The sequence below is a fragment of the Squalius cephalus genome (assembly GCF_949319135.1).
Source record: "Squalius cephalus genome assembly, chromosome: 9".
NCBI classification, from domain to species: domain Eukaryota; kingdom Metazoa; phylum Chordata; class Actinopteri; order Cypriniformes; family Leuciscidae; genus Squalius; species Squalius cephalus.
The window spans coordinates 21,033,932-21,058,409 of NC_137130.1; the positions used below are offsets into that span (position 1 = coordinate 21,033,932).

Sequence of the window (24,478 nt, forward strand, 5' to 3'; positions counted from 1 at the left end):
GGACTGATTTCTTAATCCCAGTTATTCCCAAGTAATTCGTTTTCTCCCTGAATCTCTATCACTGCTTGAAGAGTTTATAAAGTTCTGCAAAAATGAATGATTAATGTTGTGTGTTATTGCGAAAAGAATTTTAACATTCCATTTCAAATATGATTTTTTCCCCAGTGATTCCACTTCTATATCCATGCCACAAAAAGGTATTTTAAAAATAGAATGCACTTAAAGCATGGGATGCATTTGCACCAAACAGAAGAGTGGGTTGTTCAGCAGCTGGTTAGACATGTTCTCGTTTAGCCCTCCAGCCTTTAGAGCTGCACAAGACACAATGGAAACAGACAAAAATCTGACTAAGGCTGAAAGATTATGACAGATTATAATTTATTGAATGATTGACTCTTTGAACAGACTACAGATAGAGGGTGTTTACAATGTTGGAATAAAAGGAAACACTCTGTCGTAATATGACATAGAAACCTTAAACTTTAGACACACACAAACCCCCGAACTATTCCCACTCTTCGCCCAAACAAAAAAGTTGTACAAAATTTAATACAATCCAGTTGTATGCTATACAATTTTAAGCCTCACTTTTAAGAAAATGTTGTAATTTATTTGTTTCATTGAATTTATTACAAATTTCATTTTCTTCTTTTTATTTTAAGAGGTTCCACTCTATTTCCTTAATACTTAATGAAATTCAAACTGGTCAAAAAAAGTGCAAAATATCACTGCAGGCAACTTTGGCACCACTTTAATTTTACTAAAATAAAAAAAAATTAAAAATAAGGCAGCAATTCAACTTACACTTTCCGTTTTAGTGGATTATTTATTTACAGTGAAAAGATAAAGCTAAACTTATTAAGGGAAAGTGTCACTGAGATCTACCTCATCTGATGAACACAAAGTAATCTGTCTGAGTTGTTCCAGATTGTTGCCTAATGATTGAGTAGCCTAATCGACTTTTCCTGAAAGTGGAACTGTCCGTTAAATCATTGATCCATGGAAGTATAATAGGCCTACCATTATGAACATTCATCAAAATCTTATAACTTACAAATGTGGTCTCTGACTGTGCCATGTTGAATGAAGCAATATTTTACGTGTTTATTTAAAATACATGCATAAAGAATAGCAAGTAGCCTACTATACACATCTGGGACTTTTTACAAATAGGCCCTCAAATCTGGATGAAAGAAAAAACGACTTTATCTGCAAACCAAATTAAACTACAAAGGGAAGTGTAATGATAGCTAGGCCTAGTTATTCTGCGTTCGTTAGTTCTTATTTACATATGTAATATGCTTTAAAATACTCAAAGTAAACAGCCGATATACAATGATGATGCAAAAAACGAGACAATTGCCTGGTGTGAATGAGGCAAACTCCTATAGGCTACTAGTTTGCACCTCTAAAAAAGACGGATGAAACTTTACTCTTGTAGTGGAATGCCTATACACACACACACACAATTAAATGCAACACATTTTGGCTCATTCGCGACAGAAAACATACTCTGTGTAGCTTGTCCAGATTTTGTCCTCGTTTGGGTCACTGCTGGAATAAGCGCACGTGCCAGTGGAGCTGCACGCGACCATGTGGAAGCCAAACTCTGACAGTTTGTCAAACGCCTGCTCGAGAAAATTATATTTCAGATAATAGCGTGATGTGTACCTCTCCAGAGGTCGATCCGGGTCTCTGCTTTCGTTCAAAGTGTCTCCGAACACCTCCTTAGCCAGAGAAGTTTTGCCGCACACCGTGATCCTCGCGACCCGCCTGAATTTGGCGTCTGTTTGTATGTCTCTTCCGATTGTATAGGAGCCCCGGTAACCGACTGTGATGTAGCCCGACTTTTTGGACTCCATGGAAGGAGAATGAGCGGTGCTGGCGACGGACAGCGTGCGAGAGGTGTCGGGTCCGATCAACGGAGTCGCGCTTGCGCTCGGCTCCTCCGAGTCACTCTGGCAGATCTCATCGGTGATGGAGTTGTCTTTACTCATTTTGGGACACAAGAGCTTGGACAGGTCCCGCAGCTGAAAAAACTCAGCTTCTCGCTGTAATCTGCTCTTTTCTGGAAAATAGTCAGGCATAACCAGATGTAGATCCCGTAGATAGTCTAAAATGTAGCGGAAAAGAAAGCCGTCCCTGTCCAGAAAAAAACGACCTTTGCTGTCCCGTGCCAGTTCTGTCGGTGTCTTCTTACTAAACATGTTCCACAGGAGAGAATCCTGTACGGCTATTAAAGTCGTATGCCGTGTCACATACACTTGTCCTCCAACATTTAGTTCAATAATGTCAGAAAACGGGGACCTGGAATCCGCGCCGTTTGATATTCCACACTCGGGATCTGCCAAAGCCATAACGTCTCTTCTACTGAAGATGACAGTTATTCGCGATTGTGTGCTACGGGTTTCCCAAAGACTCAAGATAAGGGCAGATGCTTGTTTAAATAGGTTGTGGGAGGGGAGAGAACACGGCTGATGTTAACGCTTCATTGGCAAAATGTCGTGCCTCCTGCTGTCAGTGAGATGCTACACTGACTCTAAGTTGATGTCTCTTATCAAAAGGAAACAAAATGTTTAAGTCAAATAACTTACACTTAAATGTAAATAATAAAATTAGGAAAAGCAAAGGAATATGGCGAAACGAATCTTCTCACACACATAACGGTCTTATAATGAATTAAATTGCATTTTCGTCCATGCCCTTCAAGACAAAGGAGTGGTAGTGGCATCTAGTGGTAGAAAGTCTCAATTATGGTACTCACTCTTCTCCACAAGCACTCAGTTGACACTAAACTAGAAGAAAATTGGCAGATAAAATGTGAAGTCAGTCATTATGTTTCCACTGGTTTGTCAAAACTATTCAATCTGTCTGATCCATCACAGTGTCACATGGAGCCCGGAGTATCACACTGCACAACCTACAGTAAATATTCTAGACTATATACTGTATTTAGAGTAATGTAGAGTTTATAGAGTAATTTTATATTTTGTAGAGTAAGTTTTATTTTGTACAGTAAGTTTATAGTTTGTATGTTTTGGTGATTGTCAGTGCGTTGATATGAGGTTCCATAGCATTTTTAGCGCTTTACATGGATGTCAGGTTATTTTGGGTGTTTTATTTCCTGTGCATTGACATGCATTTGCCAAGGTTTTCTGTGTGGTTGTTAACCTTTTTTATGTGGTCACTGGACTCTTCTGAGTGGGTTTTCATGTTTTGCTCACATGGTTGTTATGATGTTTTGAGGTCTTGGTTGATATTGCTTTTGACCAGTTAGGAGGTTAGGGTAGGTTAGGGTCCCTCACACAGTTTGCAGCTTGACGTGCTGTGAGGGCTTGTGTGCATCGATGATGCTGAGAGCTGCCCCACTGGTACTGAGATGCCATACGAAGACAAACCACCTAATGGATGCAATTAGGTGAAAATAGATGAAGATGAAAATATGAGGAAGTCACTGATGGATTGATCAACCGTTCAAACAGAACAAAAGTAACACAGAATGGTTTAATATTATAAGGTGTACAACAAGGCTGCTTTCTTTCTTCCGCCTGTAATAACGTTCAACCAATCAAATTTTATATTATATTATATTATATTATATTATATTATATTATATTATATTTAGTGCTGTCAATCGATTAAAAACTTTAACTAGATTAATCACACATTTTTTCTGTGATTAATCGCAATTAATCGCAATAAAAAAGAAATGTTTTTGTACATTTTTAATATATTTTATAATGTAATAATTTCACAGTTAATCAAATTAATGTAGAAACAACATAAAGACAGTGTATTTTAAATAATTGTTTAATGGCATCTTTTTATGAATGAAGGCCAGTATTACTGATATTAATACAGCTACTGATTTTTTTTTTTTTTTTTTTTACATTTATTAGGCTTCAAAAATATAACAGTTTTTAATTTAAGTGAACTTAAAACAATGCTAACATAAACCCATAATAAATGTCATATTTATTCGTGCCCTTCCTGTCTTAACAGTTAGGAAATATACAGAAATTTAATAAAGTTATCAAAGTTATATGCAGTCTGCACTGCATAAACTATAAATTAAATAGTTAATCCTTATTAAAGCTACAAAAGTTATTTAGTCAACAGCAGTGAGTCATTTTCTCTGTTCCCTTTGTTCTTTAACTTTACTGACAGGAAGCTTTATTGGCTGCTGTCCCTTTAAGAGCAGACACACACACACACACACACGCGCGCGGATCTCACCGTTTATATACTGTCTGGATCTCACACGCGCCTCATTCTCTCGCAACTCTTTGTTCATTTTAGACTTTATATAAATCATTTAAGACTGCTCTTATGAGGATAATCGACAAAACGGACATTTTGGGATTGTTATTGTTATTGTTAGTTCAAGCGCGAAAGAGAACTGGATTCTGGCGCCCTGTCTATGTGTGTGTGTGTGTGTGTGTGTGTCACATAAGGACATTAACAGACAGCGCATTCTCTTTTGTCTTGCCGCGCTTGAAATGTTTAAAAGCATTTAAATGAATAAGAGCGTGATCATATAATGTAAAGCTAGCCAACGGATGGCAGAAAAGACGGATGCTGCGTTAATTGCGTTAAATATTTTAACACGTTAAACCAGACAAAAATTAATCGCATCCCAGATAGCAGACCAACATTGAATCTACATTGAATCAATGTTAATGCATTAACCAAAAGATCATTGAATCAATGTTGAAATTTAACATTGATTTTTCATCAGGTTTGCACCCTGAAATAATGTTATATCAACGATGAAAAATCAATCAGTATGGTCATAAAATCAATATTATTTCAACCATAATTAAATCACTTATTTAACATTGAATCAACATAAAATCAATCTTACTTCATGTACAGCAAGATTCTATGCTAGTTTATCATGCTTGTACTGTGCATTTTTAAATGACTCCTTTCAGACAGAAACCATGTAGGTGTTATGGAGTAACAGTTGGGTTGCAATTAAATATGTTTTTTAATCAAAATGTCATTCAAAGTAAACTACATCCTTCAGTTTACAAGCAAATGTATTTATTTATGCCCCCAAAACTGAACATGAAATTTCACATTCAGAAAAAAAATGCATTTTGTGGTGACAAAGACAGTGCAGTAAGTTATACGGTAAGAAAGAATGAAACATTACTCTGATAAATATTTCAAGTTCAATTTTATTTATGTATCACATTTAGAACAGACCAAAGTACTTTACAGAAGAACAACATTAAACAATATAGCATGCATTCTATATAAAAAAAAGATATAACATGCATTATAAAATAAAACAAAAATAAGAGCAACATAGCTGAGTAACCATAAAAAAGAACTAGAACAGAAATCAGAACTCAGATATAAATTAATAACACCAACCAAAGAAAATAATCAATATACTAAATAAAATAGGTAGGTTTTAAAACAATTAAAACGTAGGCAGAGAAGGGGCTGCTCTAATAGGCAAATGCACACTTACCTCTAACGTTACTTGGGTAAAATACCATACTGTAATTCTAATGAACTCAGGGGTTTCCACCACGAGCAACACCCCCAAGCTGTTCAGGGGCGTAACGGAGCCATCTTTGTACCGAAACAGACAAAAATAAACTCTGAGGCTCTGAGGCCTCCTTTTTCCTCTGCCGCCTGCTGTTGTAAGGCATCTAAACAAAACAAAACACAATTAGAAAATATTTGGAAATATGACTAATTATAAATGACAAATGTAACGTTACTACAAAATTAAGTGAAACTTGAAATTTTGAAAAATACCCTGAATTCAAAATCATTTGAATTTATTTTACTATTTACTTAATTTTAGTATAGACCCTATTACAGCTGTTATTTCTATATTTTTTACCCATTTTTGGAAGTTCTGGAAACGCTATATCATCATGGATAAAAATAAATAAATAGCTAGCTATTATTGGAATACAAAAATTATATTAGCTGTCGTGCCCGTCATCTCCCATTTGCGTGCCCAACTAACGTTATGAACTCACGCTTCTTTGCGCCTTTTTTGACTTAAGGGTTAGTTCACACAAGAATGAAAATTAACAATTTACCCACTGTTAGTTTTACCCACGATGACGTTTGGTAAAAGACAAATTGAAATTCAATATGGGAAAATCCCGGCAGTTGGTTTGTTCATGTTATTAATAAATTTAACATAGCAGTTCATTCCGACTCACCCAGGAAAAGCAAATAAGTTGTAAGAAATATAGATACATAAAAATGAGAAATGAAAGATTAGAGATTTAAGATTAACTTACCTCTAAAAATCACTCTGTCGTTGCCCGAATGCTTCGTCTGTCTGTTTCGCGCTTGAAATCTGTTAGCCGCGTTTGAATTCTGTTGACTGTTATCCACGCTTCGATCTGATTGGCGGTTGGCAACCAATGTTAGGATTGTCTAGGCAACCAGTGGAGAAATTTAAGCTGACCAAAAATCAACATTGATTCAATGTTTGTCTTTTCAACACTGAAAAACATTGAATTATCAACATTGATTCAATGTTTGTCTTTTCAACACCGAAAAACATTGAATTATCAACATTGATTCAATATTATTTTAACATTGAATTTTCAACATTGTTCCAATATTATTTTAGCATTGATTTTTCAACATTGATCCAATATTATTTAGCATTGTATTTTCAACCTCAACCAAAATGATGATTCTGATGGAATTTCAACATTTAATCAATGTCACCTTGCTATCTGGGATGCGTTAACGCGTTAACGTTGACAGCACTAATTATATTATATTATATTATATTATATTATATTATATTATATTATATTATATTATATTATATTATAACCATTTTTAGTGTTTGGTAAACATGAAAAAATATATTCTAAAATTGCAAGGCACATGATCACATAAATAGTCAATTAAAACATTGAAAATTATTTAAATACAGTAGTCAACATTTGAAGTGGATCAAAAAAGTTAATCAACAAGAACAGCTATTGTTCAAAATTCATGTATAACTTTGATGAAAGGTTTTGATCCACTTCAAATGTTGACTGTACAACAATTTCAATTTAAACAGTAAAATACTATCACAATAATCTGGACTTCATAAACCGGAGCTTATTTACAGATGCTCTGTAATGTGCTTATTTGTGCATCAGTTATCAAAACTTGCATAATAAACAAAAATGAGTGCTGTCAATCTATTTACCGTAAATCCTCAAATATAGGCCCGGGCCTTTATTTTACTCAAGCGCATCGCGGCCCAGGCCTTTATTGGAAGGAGGCCATAATTAGAGACAGGCCTTTATTTGTATTTGAGCAAAACGGACTACCAGTAGAATGAATAAAAACGAGATTTTGTGTCTATTTTAACCTATAAAATACTAGGTTAATTTATTGAAAACGTACAGTTAGTTACCATATAACATTATGGTATGCATACAGAACATTAACAACAAATAAATATAATATAAATAATATTTTTTGTGAAAAGCAATGATTCATTTTGAAACAGTATTTGTTCCAGCAGTAGTAACGTTAGCTCCACAACAGCACGCATCTGTGCATTCATTGATTTCATTCATTCATTCACACACTAGAAACGCGTGTCTTTTTGCGTGTAACTTACAGACACTATTGCGATTAGAACAAAGCAAATAGAACTGACCTATTTCTCAGCTGGATCCGTTGGTCCTCGAAATAATACTTCCAAGCACTTCTGAGGTAAATTTTCCAGGATTATTATTACTTAGATAGATGTGTGTTATCCAGCTGATTGTGGGTGTTCAGGTTTGCGTGGATCGCCTCAGATTATTTGCGTTTGAATAACGCGCGCTCTCCGTAATTAAGAGATCAAAGTCAACAGAGTATTTTGAAACTCTTTTGCACTTAAGAAAAAAAGCGAGCCTATCGCGCCAGTGCGATTGTCGATCCCAGGGGGTTAAAAAATAGATTTTCGCCAAAAATCCTCTTTGGCTCCGCAGCTGCCATGGTAAACAACATTAGCCTACCGGTGACTGAATTCTCACGTGCGAGTCAAGAGCGAAGTGATTGACATGACCAGGCTACCATAGCTATGGCTTGGATTCATTAGCAAACATTGCCCCCCTGTGGTATTTGCATGTTACTATCACAAGCATAATGTTGTGGCCTGCCCAGAAAAACGTTGGTTCTAATAATAGCCCCGGCCACTATTAGAGACCGGCCTTTATTTACCTCCGCCAACAGCGAGACCGGCCAATGTTAGAGACCCGGCCACTAATGGAATACAGGCCACTATTAGAGGATTTACGGTAAAATATTTAATCATGAAAAATCACAGATTTTGAAAGTTCTGAAATCCGACCATTTCTTTTCCATTCAGTTCCTTCTTAATGGATGAACACAGAATATGTAACAATGTTTTATTAACATTTTTCAAACAAAGCTTTTCTAAAATTAAAATTGAAACAAACTGTACTGAAAATCTAAAATTATAAAACACTAAACAAAACACATCTACAAAACATCAGAAGCTTTGTGTTGTGGGTTACCACAGCGTTGGTTTGTGGTTGCATTAGGTGAGAAAATAATAAAAATATACACTAAGTTGTCCTTTTTTTCTGAGTTGTATATTTCTAATGTCTGATTGTGTTTTAATATGGGCCTATCTTTATGCATTAAGACAAAAGGCAAGACATTGTTCTGTTTGCCCTTAAAGGGATCGTTCACCCAGCACAAAAAAAAAAAGAAGACATTTTGAAAGAAAAAAAAAATCTGTTTATATTAAGTCAGTGAGGTCTAATCTTGTTTTGGACCCCATTGACTATCATTGCATGTTCTACAGTTAAAACATTCTTTAAAATATCTTCTTTTGTGTTCAGCATAATAAATAAATTTATATAGGTTTGGAATGACATGAGGGGGAGTACATTTCTGAGTTAACAATCCATTTAATGCCTTTGATCTTGATTTCCAGAAGGCCAGTTTAAGACTGGATTCAGCACTCAGTTTTGAACGATATCGACCTGCAACCCATTTTCAGGGTCGGGACCTACCAGAGTGTTAAATGAGTAGGGTGTCAAAGAATTTAGAAGAGCAAACCCGTTTTTGTGTGCAGACTCTTTTATGCAAAGCAACTTACAATACAGGAATATAAGCAATTCATTACAACAATATTCACTATAAGGCCAGGTTTAGAAAGCAAGATTAGGAAACAGGCTAGATGTGAAATCATCCACAGTTGTAATCGAAATTATTCAACCCCCATTGCAAATCAGGTTTATTGGCAAAATTTACAATGAACACACTAAACAAAAGTAATTGAAATAGCTCAACACAACAGATGTTTCAAGTGGTTTCCCCAAATTCAACTGAAAATGCAACTTTTAATGACTTCTGCAGTCTCAGAATTATTTAACCCCCTGAATAAGAATCCCTCACAACAGCACAAATCTGCAAAACAGGAGTTGAAAACCCTTGAGTGACTCCAAAAGACCTGCAGCAAGACTTGGTGGCAAAAGGCACTGAGGTTTCAGTTCGCATTGTAAACGCATGCGGTTTCCATGCCAGAACTCCAAGACGTGCACCACTACTGACCCAAAAGCACAAGAAAAGTGGAAATCCTATAGGAGATAACATCATGCCGTCAATGAGGAAGCTGAAGCTTGGGCGTCATTGGACCTTCCGACAGGACAATGATCCCAAACATACCACAAATTCCAGAGAAAGGAAAAGTCCTGGAAGGCCTGGAAGATACAGTGGCCATCAGTCACCTGACTTGAACCCCATAGAAAATCTCTGGTGTGGTTTGAAGAAGGCGGTTGCAGCACGCAAACCCAAGAATATTACTGAAATGGAGACCATTGCTCATGAAGTATGGGCTAAGATTCCTCAGAAACACTGCCAGAAGCTGGTGTCATACATAACAAAATACATCTTGTTTGCAGCAGGTCAACAGCAACTACTAAGGACTTAAAGGAGAAGTTCACTTTTAAAATGAAAATTCTGTCATCATATACTCACCCTCATGTTGTTTCAAACCTGTAAGAATTTCTTTCTTCTGCTGAACAGAAAAGAAGATATTTAGAAGATTATCAGTAACCAGACATTTTTTGGGTCCCATTGACTTCCATAGTATATTTTTTTCCTACTATGGAAGTCAATGGGACCCAAAAACTGTCTGGTTACTGATAATCTTCTAAATATCTTCTTTTCTGTTCAGCAGAAGAAAGAAATTCTTACAGGTTTGAAACAACATGAGGGTGAGTATATGATGACAGAATTTTCATTTTAAAAGTGAACTTCTCCTTTAAGATACTTGCCTTGAATAATTTCGAGACTGCATACGTCATTAAAAGTTGCATTTTCAGTTGAATTTGGGGAAACCACTTGAAACTAGGGATGAGCATTTCAAGCAAAAAAATGTATATTCGAAGATCGCTGGGTATTATTCAATTATTATTCATAATTCGCACCCCTCCCCCACATGCACGCAAATGCATGTATACACCAGAGCAGGTGAGCAGAGCAGGTGAGCAAAGCAGAGCGGTGTGACGCTTAGATATAACTTTAAAAAAAACTAAACATACATTACATATTTATGTTTAAAATAATGTTGTTATTTTTTTTTATTTCATCAATGTTGATTATATGAATGTTGTACATGGTGTTAAATGCGGATGATATCTGATATAGTGTACAGCACCTTGGTCAACAATTGTTGTTTTTAGTGGTGCTATAGCCTAAATAAAGTTGAGTTGAGTTTAAGACTGTAGGGACGGTGCCGACCACTGCGTGTCTTCATCATGGGCTCCGCCACAGAACGGTAGATGTCCTGGTAGGCCTGTACGCTGTAGTCGTGGATGGAGACGGGCTCTTCCTGCTGACGCACTTCCACTGAAGAGACTGAGGATGCTGGACGGATGTCGGGAAGGACAGCAGCGTTCTTCAGGTAGCGCTCTTCCAAACCTGTGGGTCTTTGAGCTCTGGCAGAGATAAAGCTGTAACTGATCTAACCTGACTAACACTATAGCTGCCAGCTGTGAAAGCTCACAGGGGTCTGGAAGAGACGCCCTCCACCAAGAATTCCCTTAGGTGTGTGGGAAGAGCCCTGGTTCTTCTCAGGCGATGCTGCTCCATGATTATGAATCAGGAATAACTTTCCAAATTGGACACATTGATGAAACTTAGCAAAATGGTAGAATTGTGAAGATCAGGCTTCAATGCTTCAGAAACAGTAGTGTTGATTTCAAATATCAACTCAAGCTGCTGGAATATATATTTTCTTTAAAAATATAACAAATATATTTATATATTTTCTAGCAGATTATGTAAGGAAATGCAGACATATATATTGATTTGCAAGTTAACAAACATAAAACAGTCAACATGCTTTAAAATAAATACAAATTAAGTTCTTCCAAACTGGCATAGGAGAATGTACCAAAATGTCTGACTTCCACAACAATCTATAGGACTTATATTATTCATTTCTGCCATCACCCTCACTGTTTCTATCCTCCTTGATCTTCAACTTATTCACTTCTTACTACGTTTTTGTATTCTAGTGCACTGCCGTCAGTCATCAATACTTTCTGGAAAAGGTAGGCTACAGCTTTTCTTCTCTGTCTTATATAAACGTACTAACATCAACCTAAAACACAGGCAAAAAGGCTATTATACTGCCAGTACTGAACAATAGTGCAGCTACACAGAAAATATGAATCCCCTAAAAGGTCTTTGTCATTTAACACACAGATTTGTTTGCTCTTTGAGTTATTTATTTTACAAAATGTGCATTAAAAATGACCCAAAACTTAAGAATAAACATTTGGATGTACAATTATATTATTTAAAAATTGAATTTATATGTATTTCCCAATCTAAAATGAACTCTCAATGGAGCTTTGACAGCATGTGACCTAACATGTGCTAATGTCTCCTTCACTTCCTTGTTGCCAAAAATGTCAAGCACATGGCACATGCTTTTTATTTTAAAGCATGTTTACTGTATTTCCTTAGATAATCTGCTAGAAAAATAAATAAATTTGTTATATTTTTATAGAAAATATATATTTCAATTCTTGCTCCAAATATTGAAGGCTTTTAAAGCCAAAATAAAGAGCGTATTTACAGGTTTCAGTGATTCTCCAACCCAGAGCACCAACTGCACATTTTGCACAGGTCCTTTATTTGACACCCAGTTCAGCTCACAGTACTTTAGTAATGAGCTAATAAGCTCAATTCATGCATAACAATGGGAAATAAGCATTTACTGAACCCAAATGATGTTAAAGCAACAAGACTGGCTTTAAACTGTCCTATAAAACATTCGAAAGACATTTAAAGAATAAATCCAAAACTTAAATCTTTTCATTGAAAACTGTCCTGTTAATATTGATGACATTAACCGCTGGAAAGCCTAATAATTTAATACTGTCTATGAAAATACATTAGCCAATATGATAAGCTATATTTCTTTCACTTTACAGTGGTCGCACTCATGTGACACTTTGAGGAACCAGTGACAGACAGAACACTGTCTCTGACACTATACACAATTGCATATAGAAATTCCGGATTTCACACATGCTGGAGATACACACTTACTGTGGATGCAAAAGATGATGAAATAGTGTCATATCATGTGATTTCATGATTGTCTTTTGTCAATTTCATTCCATGAAAGCACTCTGATTTGATGAAACGATTTTAATTTCAACCTGTAAAAAGACAGTATTTTTCTAATGTGTGGGCACATCTAATCACTGTTAATATGTAGACAATTTCTTTTAACCTCCACACAGTATTATGTATAATTTGATCATTTTTTTATTAATAAAATATGATTGAAAATGATACAGTATAGTAATGTTTTTGTACAAAGTTTGAACTGATTTAATACCAAGGTAGTCACAAATTGTGAAACAATGCACTTCTCATGTGGTTAAGTAACCTTGGAAAGTTGGTGGTTGGTGAACCAGATTTGCATATAGGAACATTGGTATATAAGGCAAACGTTACCACGCTGAACTCACAGTAGGATTCATTCCTCGCACAATGATCAGAAAGGTACTGACTTTTAATCATTTATGTTAGATAATTCATCCAGCGTTATTATTTTTCACTTCTTTTGCTACAGTTAAAATTCAAATGCATCAAAATGTATTCATGCTGTTGATGGGCTAATAGGTTTTATCTTTTCTTTTTCCAGGGTGTTACTGAGAGTTTTGGGGCAGCAGTCTCCTGTCTGAACACATCTCATCTGACAGATGAAGTGATTAGAAGGAGTAAGCGAATGATACTGGACACGCTGGGAGTGGGACTGCTTGGAACCAGCACTCCAGTCTTTAACATAGTCCTTCAGAGCAGCCAAGTAAGGATGCTGTTTCAATAGAGGGATATTGTTAAGTTAACATCCTGTTATGTCTGCCTCTTATGCTCATTTCTTTGATCATTTATAAATTAGAGGCAGCAAGGACTGGAAAACAGCAAGGTCTGGGGAAGACCAGGAGTATCTCTTCCACCTCAGTATGCTGCCTTTGTTAATGGTGTTGCGGTAGGTCATTTTAAATACTCCCCTTCAGATACTCTGGTATGAACTTGTGATAAAATCAATCATTACTGCATAATCAAGATGGTCCTGCTAGAGCATGTATGTATTCTCTCAGATGGGTCAGATGGGTGCTTGATAATGGGATGTGTTCCTGTGCTATTAGGTGCACTCTATGGACTTTGATGACACCTGGCATCCAGCCACTCACCCCTCTGGCGCTGTGTTACCGGCTCTCCTGGCACTGGCTGAAACACTGCCTACTAAACCCTCTGGCCTGGAGCTGTTGCTGGCTTTCAATGTAGGCATGGAGGTTCAGGGGAGACTCATGAGGTTTTCTAAAGAGGCTCATAACATTCCCAAAAGGTAAAATATTTTGTACAATTATGTACTTTTTAAATGAAATCTCAAATTAGATCAAATAAATTCTGGCCCCCATTTTATAACTTCTTTTTTTTTCTTCTCTCAAATAGACTAATCATTTTAAATTTGACTAAATGGCTGAAACTTTGATATTTATGGAATATCAAAGTAATTAGAAGTACTGAATGTAGCATGCAAGTGGCAATCTATATAACCTATACAAAAAACAACAAAATTGCAAATGATCAAAAAAATGTTCTTATTATCAATGTTGAAAACAGTTGTGCTTAATATTTTTGTGGAAACTGATAGATTTTTCCCCCCAGAATCTTTCAAAAAGTACTTAATTACATCATTTGAAATAAAAATGATGACTTTTGACTAATATAATGCATCCTCGCTCATAATTTCCAATTATTTGAATGTGCGTCAACTAATTATCAATTAGGTATATTTAATGAAAAAAGAAAATACTTAAATTGGATTTATTCATAAAATGCAAGCAGAACTATATGACTGTCCACACCTTTTATTTTTTAAAAATGTGTTTATTAGATATTTATTCTGATTCATGTGTCCCTCTCAGATTTCACCCACCTGCAGTTGTTGGGGTTATGGGCAGCGCGGCTGCTTCGGCTAAACTTCTGGGTCTCCCAGCAGCCCAGAGCGTAGCAGCTCTAGCGATAGCCTGCTCATCTGCTGGAGCTCCCATGGCAAACGCTGCTACTCAAACCAAACCTCTGCACATGGGCAATGCTGCCCGCGGGGGTCTGGAGGCCTCGCAGCTCGCTCTCCTCGGCCTTGAGGGTAATACACAGATTCTGGATCTGGCATCAGGCTTCGGGGCCTTCTATCCAGATTATGTCCCTCGCCCACTGGCTGAGGTCACCCCTACTTCTCAGTACAGGTGGGTGTTAGAAGACCAGAACATTGCACAGAAGCGCTTTCCCGCACACCTCGGCATGCACTGGGTGGCGGATGCAGCAATAGAAGCAAGGGCGACATTTTTGAATAAATACCCAAATGCAGATCTCAGTCAAATTAAGAAGATCACACTCAGAGTGCCCTCGTCCAGATATGTAGACTGCCCTTTTCCAGTTAGCGAACACCAGGCCAGACACTCCTTCCAGTTCAACTGCTGTACCGCACTGCTTGATGGTCAGGTCACAGTTGAATCTTTTAGCAAAAGCCAGATGAACAGGAGTGCCCTTAAGGAGATGCTTCTGAAAGTAGAGTTGGAAAATCCACAAGACAATCATTCAAGCTTTGAAAAGATGTATTGCGAAATCGCCGTGGAGACAACACAAGGGGAAATGTTCAACGCACGCTGCAACACTTTTTACGGTCACTGGAGGAAACCACTGAGTCATGAGGATCTGGTGAAGAAGTTCAGGGCTAATGCTTCAACTGTGCTGACCCCTGATGTCGTGGATGGTATTATTTACACCGTAGACCGTCTGGACACAAACCAAGACTGCTCAATGCTTTGGTCATACATGCACTTTAATAAGCACATGATGCACAGGCATGAGCGTCGCTACTCAGCTTTGGCTTGAATTATTGTGTAATGTCACTTGCATTATTCAGGCTAAAAGTATCTTGTTAAACCACTTGTCTTATTGAAACCTGTTGACTGTCATGACTCTAGCAAACATTTGATGGTAAATATGATAAATCTGTCAATTCTGATGAGGTAAAAGTTAAAAGCATGAGAACCACTGTACTATTGTGATTGAAATTTTGCATTTTGTATTCCAACCAAATTGTTACAAGTTATTTACTCACCAAAATAAATTTTTACTTTAATGTAGAGTACAGCAAGTGTTCATTTTGAACCTTGTCTATAACTTTCATATGCATTTTGAGGGTATTGTGGCTAGCCTATTTCTGCAATGTCAGATTTTTTATTGTAAATACACAGAATTAAGTAACAGTGCTCTTTTGTCAGATGTAGTTTTTCCCAGAATGCAGAAAGTCAAAATGAAAGTAACAAGAGAGAACAGAACAGCTCCTTTCATTTTTACACTTTGTGAATGAAAGGTTTCACATCAATTTCTTCTTTGGATTTAATGTCACCGTGTTTTCTGTTCTGCATGTGTATTTTTTATTTTCTGTTTTAATATACAATTTTACAATCATTTATCAAGCTGAATTTTCAGCATAATTTCTCCAGTCTTCAGTCACATGATCCTTCAGAAATCATTCTAATATGCTGATTTGCTGCTCAATAAACATTTATTATTATCCGTGTTGACAATGGTAGTGCTTCTTGATATTTTTGTGGAAACCGTGATACATTTTTCAGGATTCTTTCATGAATAAAAAGTTAAGTAAAATAAAGGCATTTATTTAAAATAGGGTTTTTTTTGTAACAATGTAAAAGTTTTGTTTCTCACTTTTCAATTTAATGCATTGTTGCTGCATAAAATTATGAATATCTTTCCCTCCAAAATGACTGATCCCAAACTTTTGCCAGTATGACTTTTATATGCTTATGTTTATTCAGACACTTGTACATGGAATCGCTATATAACATTAAAAAGACGATGTCAATCCACTCATTTTGCAAGAATTCAGGCAAGTTTCAGCACCTCTTGTACCATCACTCCAATTCCATCAAATATTTCATGTAGTGGAGCTTTGCACATGAAAGCAGAAGTGGTGACGATCTTATTTTTCTCATCAACATGAGCCTCATTCACATGCTTACAGATGTGCTTGCAGCCAAGCTGAGAAATAGCTTCCGCAGTGTCTGGAACATCTGGATACCTGAAAGCCAAATAATCAGACAGTATGCCTCAAATCTTTTTTTATACCAATATCAACATTTTTGTGAACACTATGGCAACAGTAAAAGATAATTGTGTATAAAAAAATACATGGTTTTGTATAACCAGAGCTCAGCCTTTTCTGTGGTTTGTTCCATCACATTTGCATCCTATTTTGCTAAATGAGGACAAATTATTTCAATGCTAATTAATGATACAATACCATTCAAAAGTATGGAGTCGGTAAGATTTTTAAAATGTTTTTGAAAGCAGTCTCTTATACTGCATTCTTACACTGCCTCAAAAATAATTTCTTTATAATAATCTTTCTTATTATTATGAATGTTGAAAACAGTTGTGCTGCTTTTTATTTGTGCTGAAACCATGTTACATTTATTAGGATCATTTGATGAATAGAAAGTTCAGAACAAGGTTTTTATAGTTAACTAAATCTGAAAACCATTAAAAAAAAACATTTTTATTACTTGAAATAATATAAATGTTAACTGAAATAAAATCAAATGTAAAACAGCTTAGCTTTTTAACTTGATGTACTTAACTAAAACTGAAATAAAAATGTATAAACTATATAGACAATAAAAAAAACAAATAAAAATGATCATTTAAATTTACTTTAATTAAAATGAAAAATATAAAACTAATCCAAAATATTAAAACTATAATATTATCTCAATGATAGTAATGCACTGGTTCAAAAGAACAGCATGGAATCACAAATGGAAATATTTATCTTTTAAAACATTATAAATGTCTTTAGCATCCTTGCTGAATAAAAATATTTATTTCTTTAAAAAAAGAATCTTTCTGACCCCAAATTTTAGAACAGTAATGTACATGCAAACTGAAGCCTTTCATTTTTCTTAAAAATATTGTAAGTCACATGATTTCAACTTGTTTACCTATCATCTTTGTCATGGCCAACAGTAACTTCACAGCCAGGGAAAACCTTCGCTGCCAGCACAGGTGAGATGCAGCACAAGCCAATGGGCTTCTTCTCGGCATGGAAGGCCAGCAGCACTGTTTTGACCTGCTCATCGACCAAGCAGTCTTTGCCCTGGACAGCCCAGCTACACAGGTTCTTGGCCGCTCCAAAGCCACCTGCAAAATCAGTTCAAAATAATAGCAAATGAAGTGTTGAGCTGAAGAGTGCATGGGAATTCTTCCAAAAGTGGCCTCAATAAAGGCAGTGTGCTAACCAGGGAAGATGATGGCATCCAGATCCTTTACACTGAGCTCCGAGAGGTCTTGGATATCACCCCGGGCAAGTCTGGCACTCTCCACGAGCACATTTCTCTTTTCCTCTGTTGGAGAGCCTTTCAAGTGATCGACAACATGCATCTGATCAGTGTTGGGTGCGAATATCTTGACCTGTGGGAAGGTTAATCCTGTTACCAAAGTCCAAGACAACATGAACGATCAATGCATTACATGATATTATTTAAAATGTAGGCTGAGAATTATTTGAAACCAGTAACACGGATGTTATAAATAAACTTATATTTAATAGTTTAGATGGACTACTTCATTGTCGACAGTAAAGACATTGCAGTGTTGCAACTTGCCACTAGGCATGTGCCGATAAACAGGATTACAATACACAACACTATTTAAATGTTTCAAACAGCCCTTCAGCAGCACCAAATAATACTTAGTAGGTTAAGCTATTTATTTTTCAACTTAAACTTTTTTAACTTTAACTTAAACAGTTTTACGTTTTAATCTGGACTCAAACATGCACTAGATATTGATTGAAAATGTTCTAATTCTTTATAATTTTTCAGTAACACTTCACAATAAGGCTCCATTAGTCAATTCATTATTTAGCATAAAATGAAAATGAAAAATACTTCTACAGCATTTATTAATTTACTACATTACTAAAATTAAAAGTTGTACATTTTATGTAGGCTACCTAAGCTAACATGATCAAACAATGATCAGTTGTATTTTGTAACTAATGTTAACAACGAATAACTAATGTAACAAATGTAGCTATTGCTCATTATGAATATAAGTTAAACTAATGTTAACTAATGAGACTTTATTGAGTGTTACCTATTGTTCTTTATAATTCTTTAGCACTTATCTGTTTGAAACATTTGTTTACTCTATATATTTTTTTTTATTTGGACTGTTATGTTTTTATTGTATTAAATGTTCTTTTTTATTTAAGAAAAAAAGTTACTAAACATGTTATAGGATGACATCACTTTGCAAATTATTTCAATATCTTGATAATACTGTATACCATGATCAAAACTTCAGCAATGGACTATTTGCACAACTATTTTCTATTTTTGGGGAGTTTAGAGCTCTCAGCGCACCTACATACACGAGAATGCAGAGTATCACTACGTTTAATGGATGCCAATTGATTAAAACAATGAATAATGATCTCTGTATTAATTATCTTGAGCCTGCTGAAATGTTCCTATAAATAGATTTTCTTTCTAAGTGTGCATTCTGAATAATAAATAGGCTAAATCATTTATCCACAAACCTGCAGCATATGCTCGTCTTCTCAGTGTTTTTCTCTTACTTATATTTTATACCTGTTGAGTTTAAATAGTTTAACGAATTTGACTAATAAAAATGATTGCTATTTTAATAAAAAATAGTTGAATGAAACTATGCTCGCGAGGTGACTAATGATGTTAAATAGGCTAAAAGATATTGAATTAATCTTAAACAGTAACGCACACACCGTAGAGGAGAATGACAGTCAAATACTTTGAATATTAAGCATTTGGGCATAAACATGTAAATAGTAAAACGATTAACACTGAAAAATGACACAGAATGATTAAACTATTTAATCCAAATAAATAAATGTTCGTACTGATGTTATTCATCTGTTCTCATACACTTCAGCGTCGCGGTCACTAGTTTAGACGAACACTGACACCCTGTGGTGAAATAATGGCGTTTTTTTTAACAGCCGCTGCTTTCTCAGAGCGGCTTGGTTTGGATTAAAACGTCATGTTCCGATGAGTTTGGAAAATTCTGCACACAGTAAACATCAGAATCCCTTCTCCTGTCAATAAAATTTCCAAATTTTTAAATCTTATTGCGGAGACTCATTTTAGGTGGCGTTTGTTCAACTCATTGCGCACAGTAGCAGGGTTCTCAAGTCTCACGCATTGGCCGTGAGACACACGCAATTCAACCAGTTCACACGCTCACACGCCACACACCGTGTATTTCTCACGCTGAAAAGGCAATGCCAACCAAGCATGTCATGTCATGCAAGCTTTATATATAACGTTGTATACGAGGCGCGGGCACACAAAGTGAAGTTTCCTGCCGCCAGCGCGTATCTTGGCCAGATTGCGTTCGTTAATAGGCAACACAGATGCGCGAACACACGGAAGTTGACGGAACATTCTCGGCCACCGTACGTTCGTTACTAGGTAACCAACAACATCGCGCGAACACACGTCGTGATGATGAAGGTAAGTTGGAAGAAAGCTCGTCTAACATTTTTAGGCTAGAACATTTAATATATAGCCCATCATATACATTATTATTGATGCAGTCAAAAACTCTACAACTACTTTGCAACCAGGCCAGAAGCTTTGGCTCAGTTTGGCTAGCTTACGTTATCTGAAACTAAGGGAAATGTTAGTGGGTATATGGGAAGGAATGAAGATGTATCTCTTCATTTTATTTTAAATAAATTTAAATTTATTTATTTTATTTTAAATTATATATTATACTGTATTAATAGTATTTCTAGTTACATTAAGGCTACATACGTATTAAAGCAGAGTGCTCTGGGTAATATATATCCTGTCAAAACATACATTAATCATTGCCATTGCATTTGTATTTTTCAAACACTTACAACACAAAACACATTTCATAAGGTGGAGTGTGTACTCTTGTGTACACACACACACACACACACACACACACACACACACCTTAATAATACTCTAATTATGTCATTTGTTCACAATGTCCCACCACACAATAAATCATTATACCGTTTCGACTAGACATATTCAAAATGCAAAAATATTTGTTTTTCCAAACTGTTTGGAGCAATTCATTATATTTTTGTAATTTTTGTATAACTTATTTGTAATTTTGAAATATAACATTAAAGAGTATATTTGATGTGATGAATTGCTCTGTCATTTATTAGATTTACCAATTGTTATAATTTCAATTTGTGCGGGTTAAAGGAGAACTCCGGTCAATTTTAACATTGAGCTAATTTTTTTGTACATTTGGAGTGCTGTCAATACAGAGAACAACGACAAAAATCGGTGTTGCCTACACCGAGTTATTCTATTTTTAAAATTTGCACCCTGTTGACTTCAATAGGGCAAGTAGTAAGCCTGCTTTTTAGCCTCTTAACATCCTTTAAGTGTCATTACAAGTGCACAGAAAATGTGAGTGATTCCTTCCGAGTGAACACGGGTGGATCTGACTGCAGTAGATGTTAGAGATATTAATAAAAACGAAGTTAATTCAGCCAGCGCTCATACCTTTGTTTACATCCTGTTTTCGGTGGAAGGCCATAGTAATCGATTGTCGAGTTCACGCGCATAGGTTTAGTTACCAATGATCACGCGCGTGAACTCGACAATCGATTACTATGGCCTTCCACCGAAAACAGGATGTAAACAAAGGTATGAGCGCTGGCTGAATTAACTTCGTTTTTATTAATATCTCTAACATCTACTGCAGTCAGATCCACCCGTGTTCACTCGGAAGGAATCACTCACATTTTCTGTGCACTTGTAATGACACTTAAAGGATGTTAAGAGGCTAAAAAGCAGGCTTACTACTTGCCCTATTGAAGTCAACAGGGTGCAAATTTTAAAAATAGAATAACTCGGTGTAGGCAACACCGATTTTTGTCGTTGTTCTCTGTATTGACAGCACTCCAAATGTACAAAAAAATGAGCTCAATGTTAAAATTGACCGGAGTTCTCCTTTAACAATGGTTAAAATTGGGGGGCGGGGACAGGTGGGGGCGGGGCTCCATTAGGCTCCTCCCCCAACCACATGTGATCTCACTCCAAGCTTTTGATCAAACTTGAGAACCCTGCAGTAGCCTACATTGAAAGTAAACATAACCGGAAATAAATGAGCTGTACTATTTCCAAACGAAAGTGCATCACAAAGTTCAGTGCAAGTGGTCCATTATCGTGATATGAAATTGTGTTACTGTCTCATGCCTAATTACCACCAATAACAATGTAAGAAAAAGATAACTCGTCTATTCACATCCATTCATATGGTTGTGTGATTTTGCGTGTTAAAGTAACGTTAAAGGTACAATATGTAAGAATTTTGTAATAAAATATCCAAAAATCACTTGCACAGTGTGATATATTTCCTGTAGTTGTGTTCTTACAATATCCCAAAAGTTCCCAAAGATTTTTAATTTCAGAGAAATTCCAATTTTAAATAATGGCTCGTCCATGTTCACTTGTCGCCTGTCAATGACATAATATCCGCGTTATCCCTGGTTTCTGCTTGTACTGCCATAGTAACCATGGCAACAGACGTGGACAACTGCTTACGTCTAGTGACACGCTCACATTGTTGTTGTTTCGTTCAAACATTATGGACCATGGCAAGCAGACTTTGGGACAAAAGGAGAAAAAACGAGGATCAATATAAGCGATGCCATCATTTTCGAGATGCCGAGATCTCCACGTCCGTGACAAACTTCGACTTGACAGAGACACCTCTCTTGCATGTACTTTATTAGACAGGTGAGCAAATGTACATAAAACTAATCAATGTTATATAGCTCAACATGATGAAATGTTAGAATATGATCTGTATGTTATTCTAATGTTGATCTAGCTTACTGCTATTCTCATACAGCCAACAAACTAACACATAGAATAGCATTATATCTTTCAACACACTCAGATGCAGTTTAGTGTGATAGTGTAGACAAAGTGAAACAGCGCTGCGTTACCTCATAAGTTTCATTCAAACTGACCTGTGTGAGTAGTAATTCAGTACGGGCAAGTTAGTTAGGTAGAATTAAATGTCCTCATTCCTTTAAGTTATATCCGCGGGAGTCGCGTGTGGCGCTGATATCTGTCTCTCATTAGCAATCGCGACCTGCTTCATACCACAGTCATGTTAAAAACATCAATGTATTCACTCATCCATAAACACTATTAGATCCTTCGGCATGATGACAAGTTCCATAATTCTGCTAAGCGTCATCAACCTACGCAACTGTTATTGTAAGAGGTTAGCGACCCCTAGCGGCGAAAACTTACATATTACCAGAGCCCGTCTATGGAGAGCCTGCCCACTCCCTATTAAGTCCTATTGTACAGAATTTTGGTTGTAGTTCCACCAGAGTCCCACTGGGGGCGATCGCCCATGAGTGCAAAATGAATGGGAGTCTATGGGGCTAGACGGCTAAATTTGTCTCTTTCACCCGATTGCCGTTGAGAAATCTCAGATTTGATTGTAGGTTTTGCAAGTTCAACATGGGTTATTGGTCGAAAGTTGAATGAACGAGTACTTATGTCCTTTCGATTTCTTGCATGTTGAGTTGTTGTTGCCCATAACACGCTAGCATTCTGCTAATGAACGCTGATTGGTGAAGGACTGATTACGACCAGAGATACCGCTTGATGGCATCCGAAGCGGGACCAGAAACAAACGAAACAAAAACTCTTCTAGCACGTGTATTTACCTGTGTCAGCTGTGTTGTCGATGCCTCGAGAGAAAAAAAAGTGCAGAGCGTGAAAGCACCAAAGTGACTGAAGGATTGCCGTAAAGCAGTATCTCTGGTCGTATGATGTGAATGACGTCATTGACACTTTAAAAGACTTTTTAAAGCAAATAAGTGACTCTAAAAAAAATCTAACACCCAGCAATGTGTAATTTATTCGCATATCCTTTTGAATACAATATTCAAATTGCTAGACAAAAAATTATATCCTGAGAAAAGTGGATTTTGATGGGTGTATAGCGCCATAGACCTCATTCTGCACTCGCCTGCGAGCGGAACTGCAACCATTTCAGAAGCCGGAAGTGTACTGAGAGTGAAAGTTGAACTTCTCGCCTTATTAGACATTCTCTGATATTAGAGATACAATACAGAGAGAAAACTGCAAAGTTCTCGAAGTAGTGTGTGACTGCATGGCACGCAGCAAGCAGCAAGGCACGCAGTAATGACGGCGCTGCTTTACGTCCGTGTTTCGCCGGAAGTGATCTGATAAAATTAGCACCAACTTGACAAGCCATTTATTGATTTAGACAAACTATTTATTGCATTTAATGTCTGCGTTATTGGCATTATATGCAGTGGAGAACATTAGAATTGATAGTTGAAGGTTCACATAAACTTACAGTAGCTTGCTGACGGCTCAAATGAACCAAAACCGCAGACGCCTCGTGGATTTCACTACCATCGAACACACCGCACCCTGCCAACACTACAGCAACACGCTTTCCCATGTTTATAAACGAAACAAAGTGGCTAATTCAGTGAAGATAGCAATTAACTTGAAAGGTTACGAATGCCCGTGGTTCGTGAATGAAGAGTGTATGTTACAGCGTCTCTGCCCACTGCCGATCCTTAAACGAAACGAAAAGTTCTTCTTCTTCTTCTTCTTCTTCTTCTTCTTCTTGTAGAATTCCGGCAGTGTAGACGCTGCTGGGCGTATTACTGCCCTCCACAGGTCAAAGTTTGAACTAAATTCTTACATACAGTCCTGTATCATGCAAGAACTGAAGAACTGCCTTGGAGATCAGTTTATGCTCATCACTGTGACCAAACAAAGATAAAAGAGAAAAAGCCTTAACTCCAAGTCCTGCC

The 24,478-nt window shown here is 36.5% G+C and overlaps 3 protein-coding genes across 3 annotated transcripts; 1 reads left to right on the plus strand and 2 right to left on the minus strand.

Annotated features, from left to right (window-relative positions):
- Positions 1-749: 749 nt before the first annotated feature.
- On the minus strand, positions 750-2,550 carry kctd12.1 (potassium channel tetramerisation domain containing 12.1). The gene is made up of 2 exons (XM_079882398.1): positions 1,468-2,550; positions 750-1,176 (listed from the first exon to the last, which is right to left on the minus strand). The coding sequence occupies exon 1, from the start codon at positions 2,355-2,357 to the stop codon at positions 1,491-1,493; it is 867 nt and encodes a 288-aa protein (XP_079738524.1). The 5' UTR covers positions 2,358-2,550; the 3' UTR covers positions 750-1,176; positions 1,468-1,490.
- Positions 2,551-13,005: 10,455 nt separating this feature from the next.
- acod1 (aconitate decarboxylase 1) lies at positions 13,006-15,974 on the plus strand. The gene is made up of 5 exons (XM_079881531.1): positions 13,006-13,035; positions 13,178-13,339; positions 13,433-13,522; positions 13,683-13,882; positions 14,466-15,974. Exons 1-5 carry the CDS (start codon positions 13,024-13,026, stop codon positions 15,433-15,435), a joined length of 1,434 nt encoding a protein of 477 aa, XP_079737657.1. The 5' UTR covers positions 13,006-13,023; the 3' UTR covers positions 15,436-15,974.
- Positions 15,975-16,129: 155 nt separating this feature from the next.
- LOC307164558 (glutamine amidotransferase-like class 1 domain-containing protein 3, mitochondrial) lies at positions 16,130-24,306 on the minus strand. Its single transcript, XM_079881532.1, has 4 exons — positions 24,010-24,306; positions 17,865-18,036; positions 17,568-17,766; positions 16,130-16,648 (listed from the first exon to the last, which is right to left on the minus strand). Exons 1-4 carry the CDS (start codon positions 24,115-24,117, stop codon positions 16,453-16,455), a joined length of 675 nt encoding a protein of 224 aa, XP_079737658.1. The 5' UTR covers positions 24,118-24,306; the 3' UTR covers positions 16,130-16,452.
- Between the last annotated feature and the right edge of the window lie 172 nt (positions 24,307-24,478).

What these genes read in the sequence shown, in the direction of transcription:
- LOC307164558 (XM_079881532.1), bottom strand. Translation starts at nt 24,117, where the DNA reads ATGGGAAAGCGTGTTGCTGTAGTGTTGGCAGGGTGCGGTGTGTTCGAT. An exon ending in TGAGCCGTCAGCAAGCTACT is followed by an intron (nt 18,037 to 24,009) that starts GTAAGTTTATGT and finishes ACCTTCCCACAG; the next exon opens with GTCAAGATATTCGCACCCAA. An exon ending in GGCCATGACAAAGATGATAG is followed by an intron (nt 16,649 to 17,567) that starts GTAAACAAGTTG and finishes TTTGGCTTTCAG; the next exon opens with GTATCCAGATGTTCCAGACA.
- acod1 (XM_079881531.1), top strand. An exon ending in TAGTCCTTCAGAGCAGCCAA is followed by an intron (nt 13,340 to 13,432) that starts GTAAGGATGCTG and finishes TTTATAAATTAG; the next exon opens with AGGCAGCAAGGACTGGAAAA. An exon ending in CCTTTGTTAATGGTGTTGCG is followed by an intron (nt 13,523 to 13,682) that starts GTAGGTCATTTT and finishes CTGTGCTATTAG; the next exon opens with GTGCACTCTATGGACTTTGA.
- kctd12.1 (XM_079882398.1), bottom strand. Translation starts at nt 2,357, where the DNA reads ATGGCTTTGGCAGATCCCGAGTGTGGAATATCAAACGGCGCGGATTCC.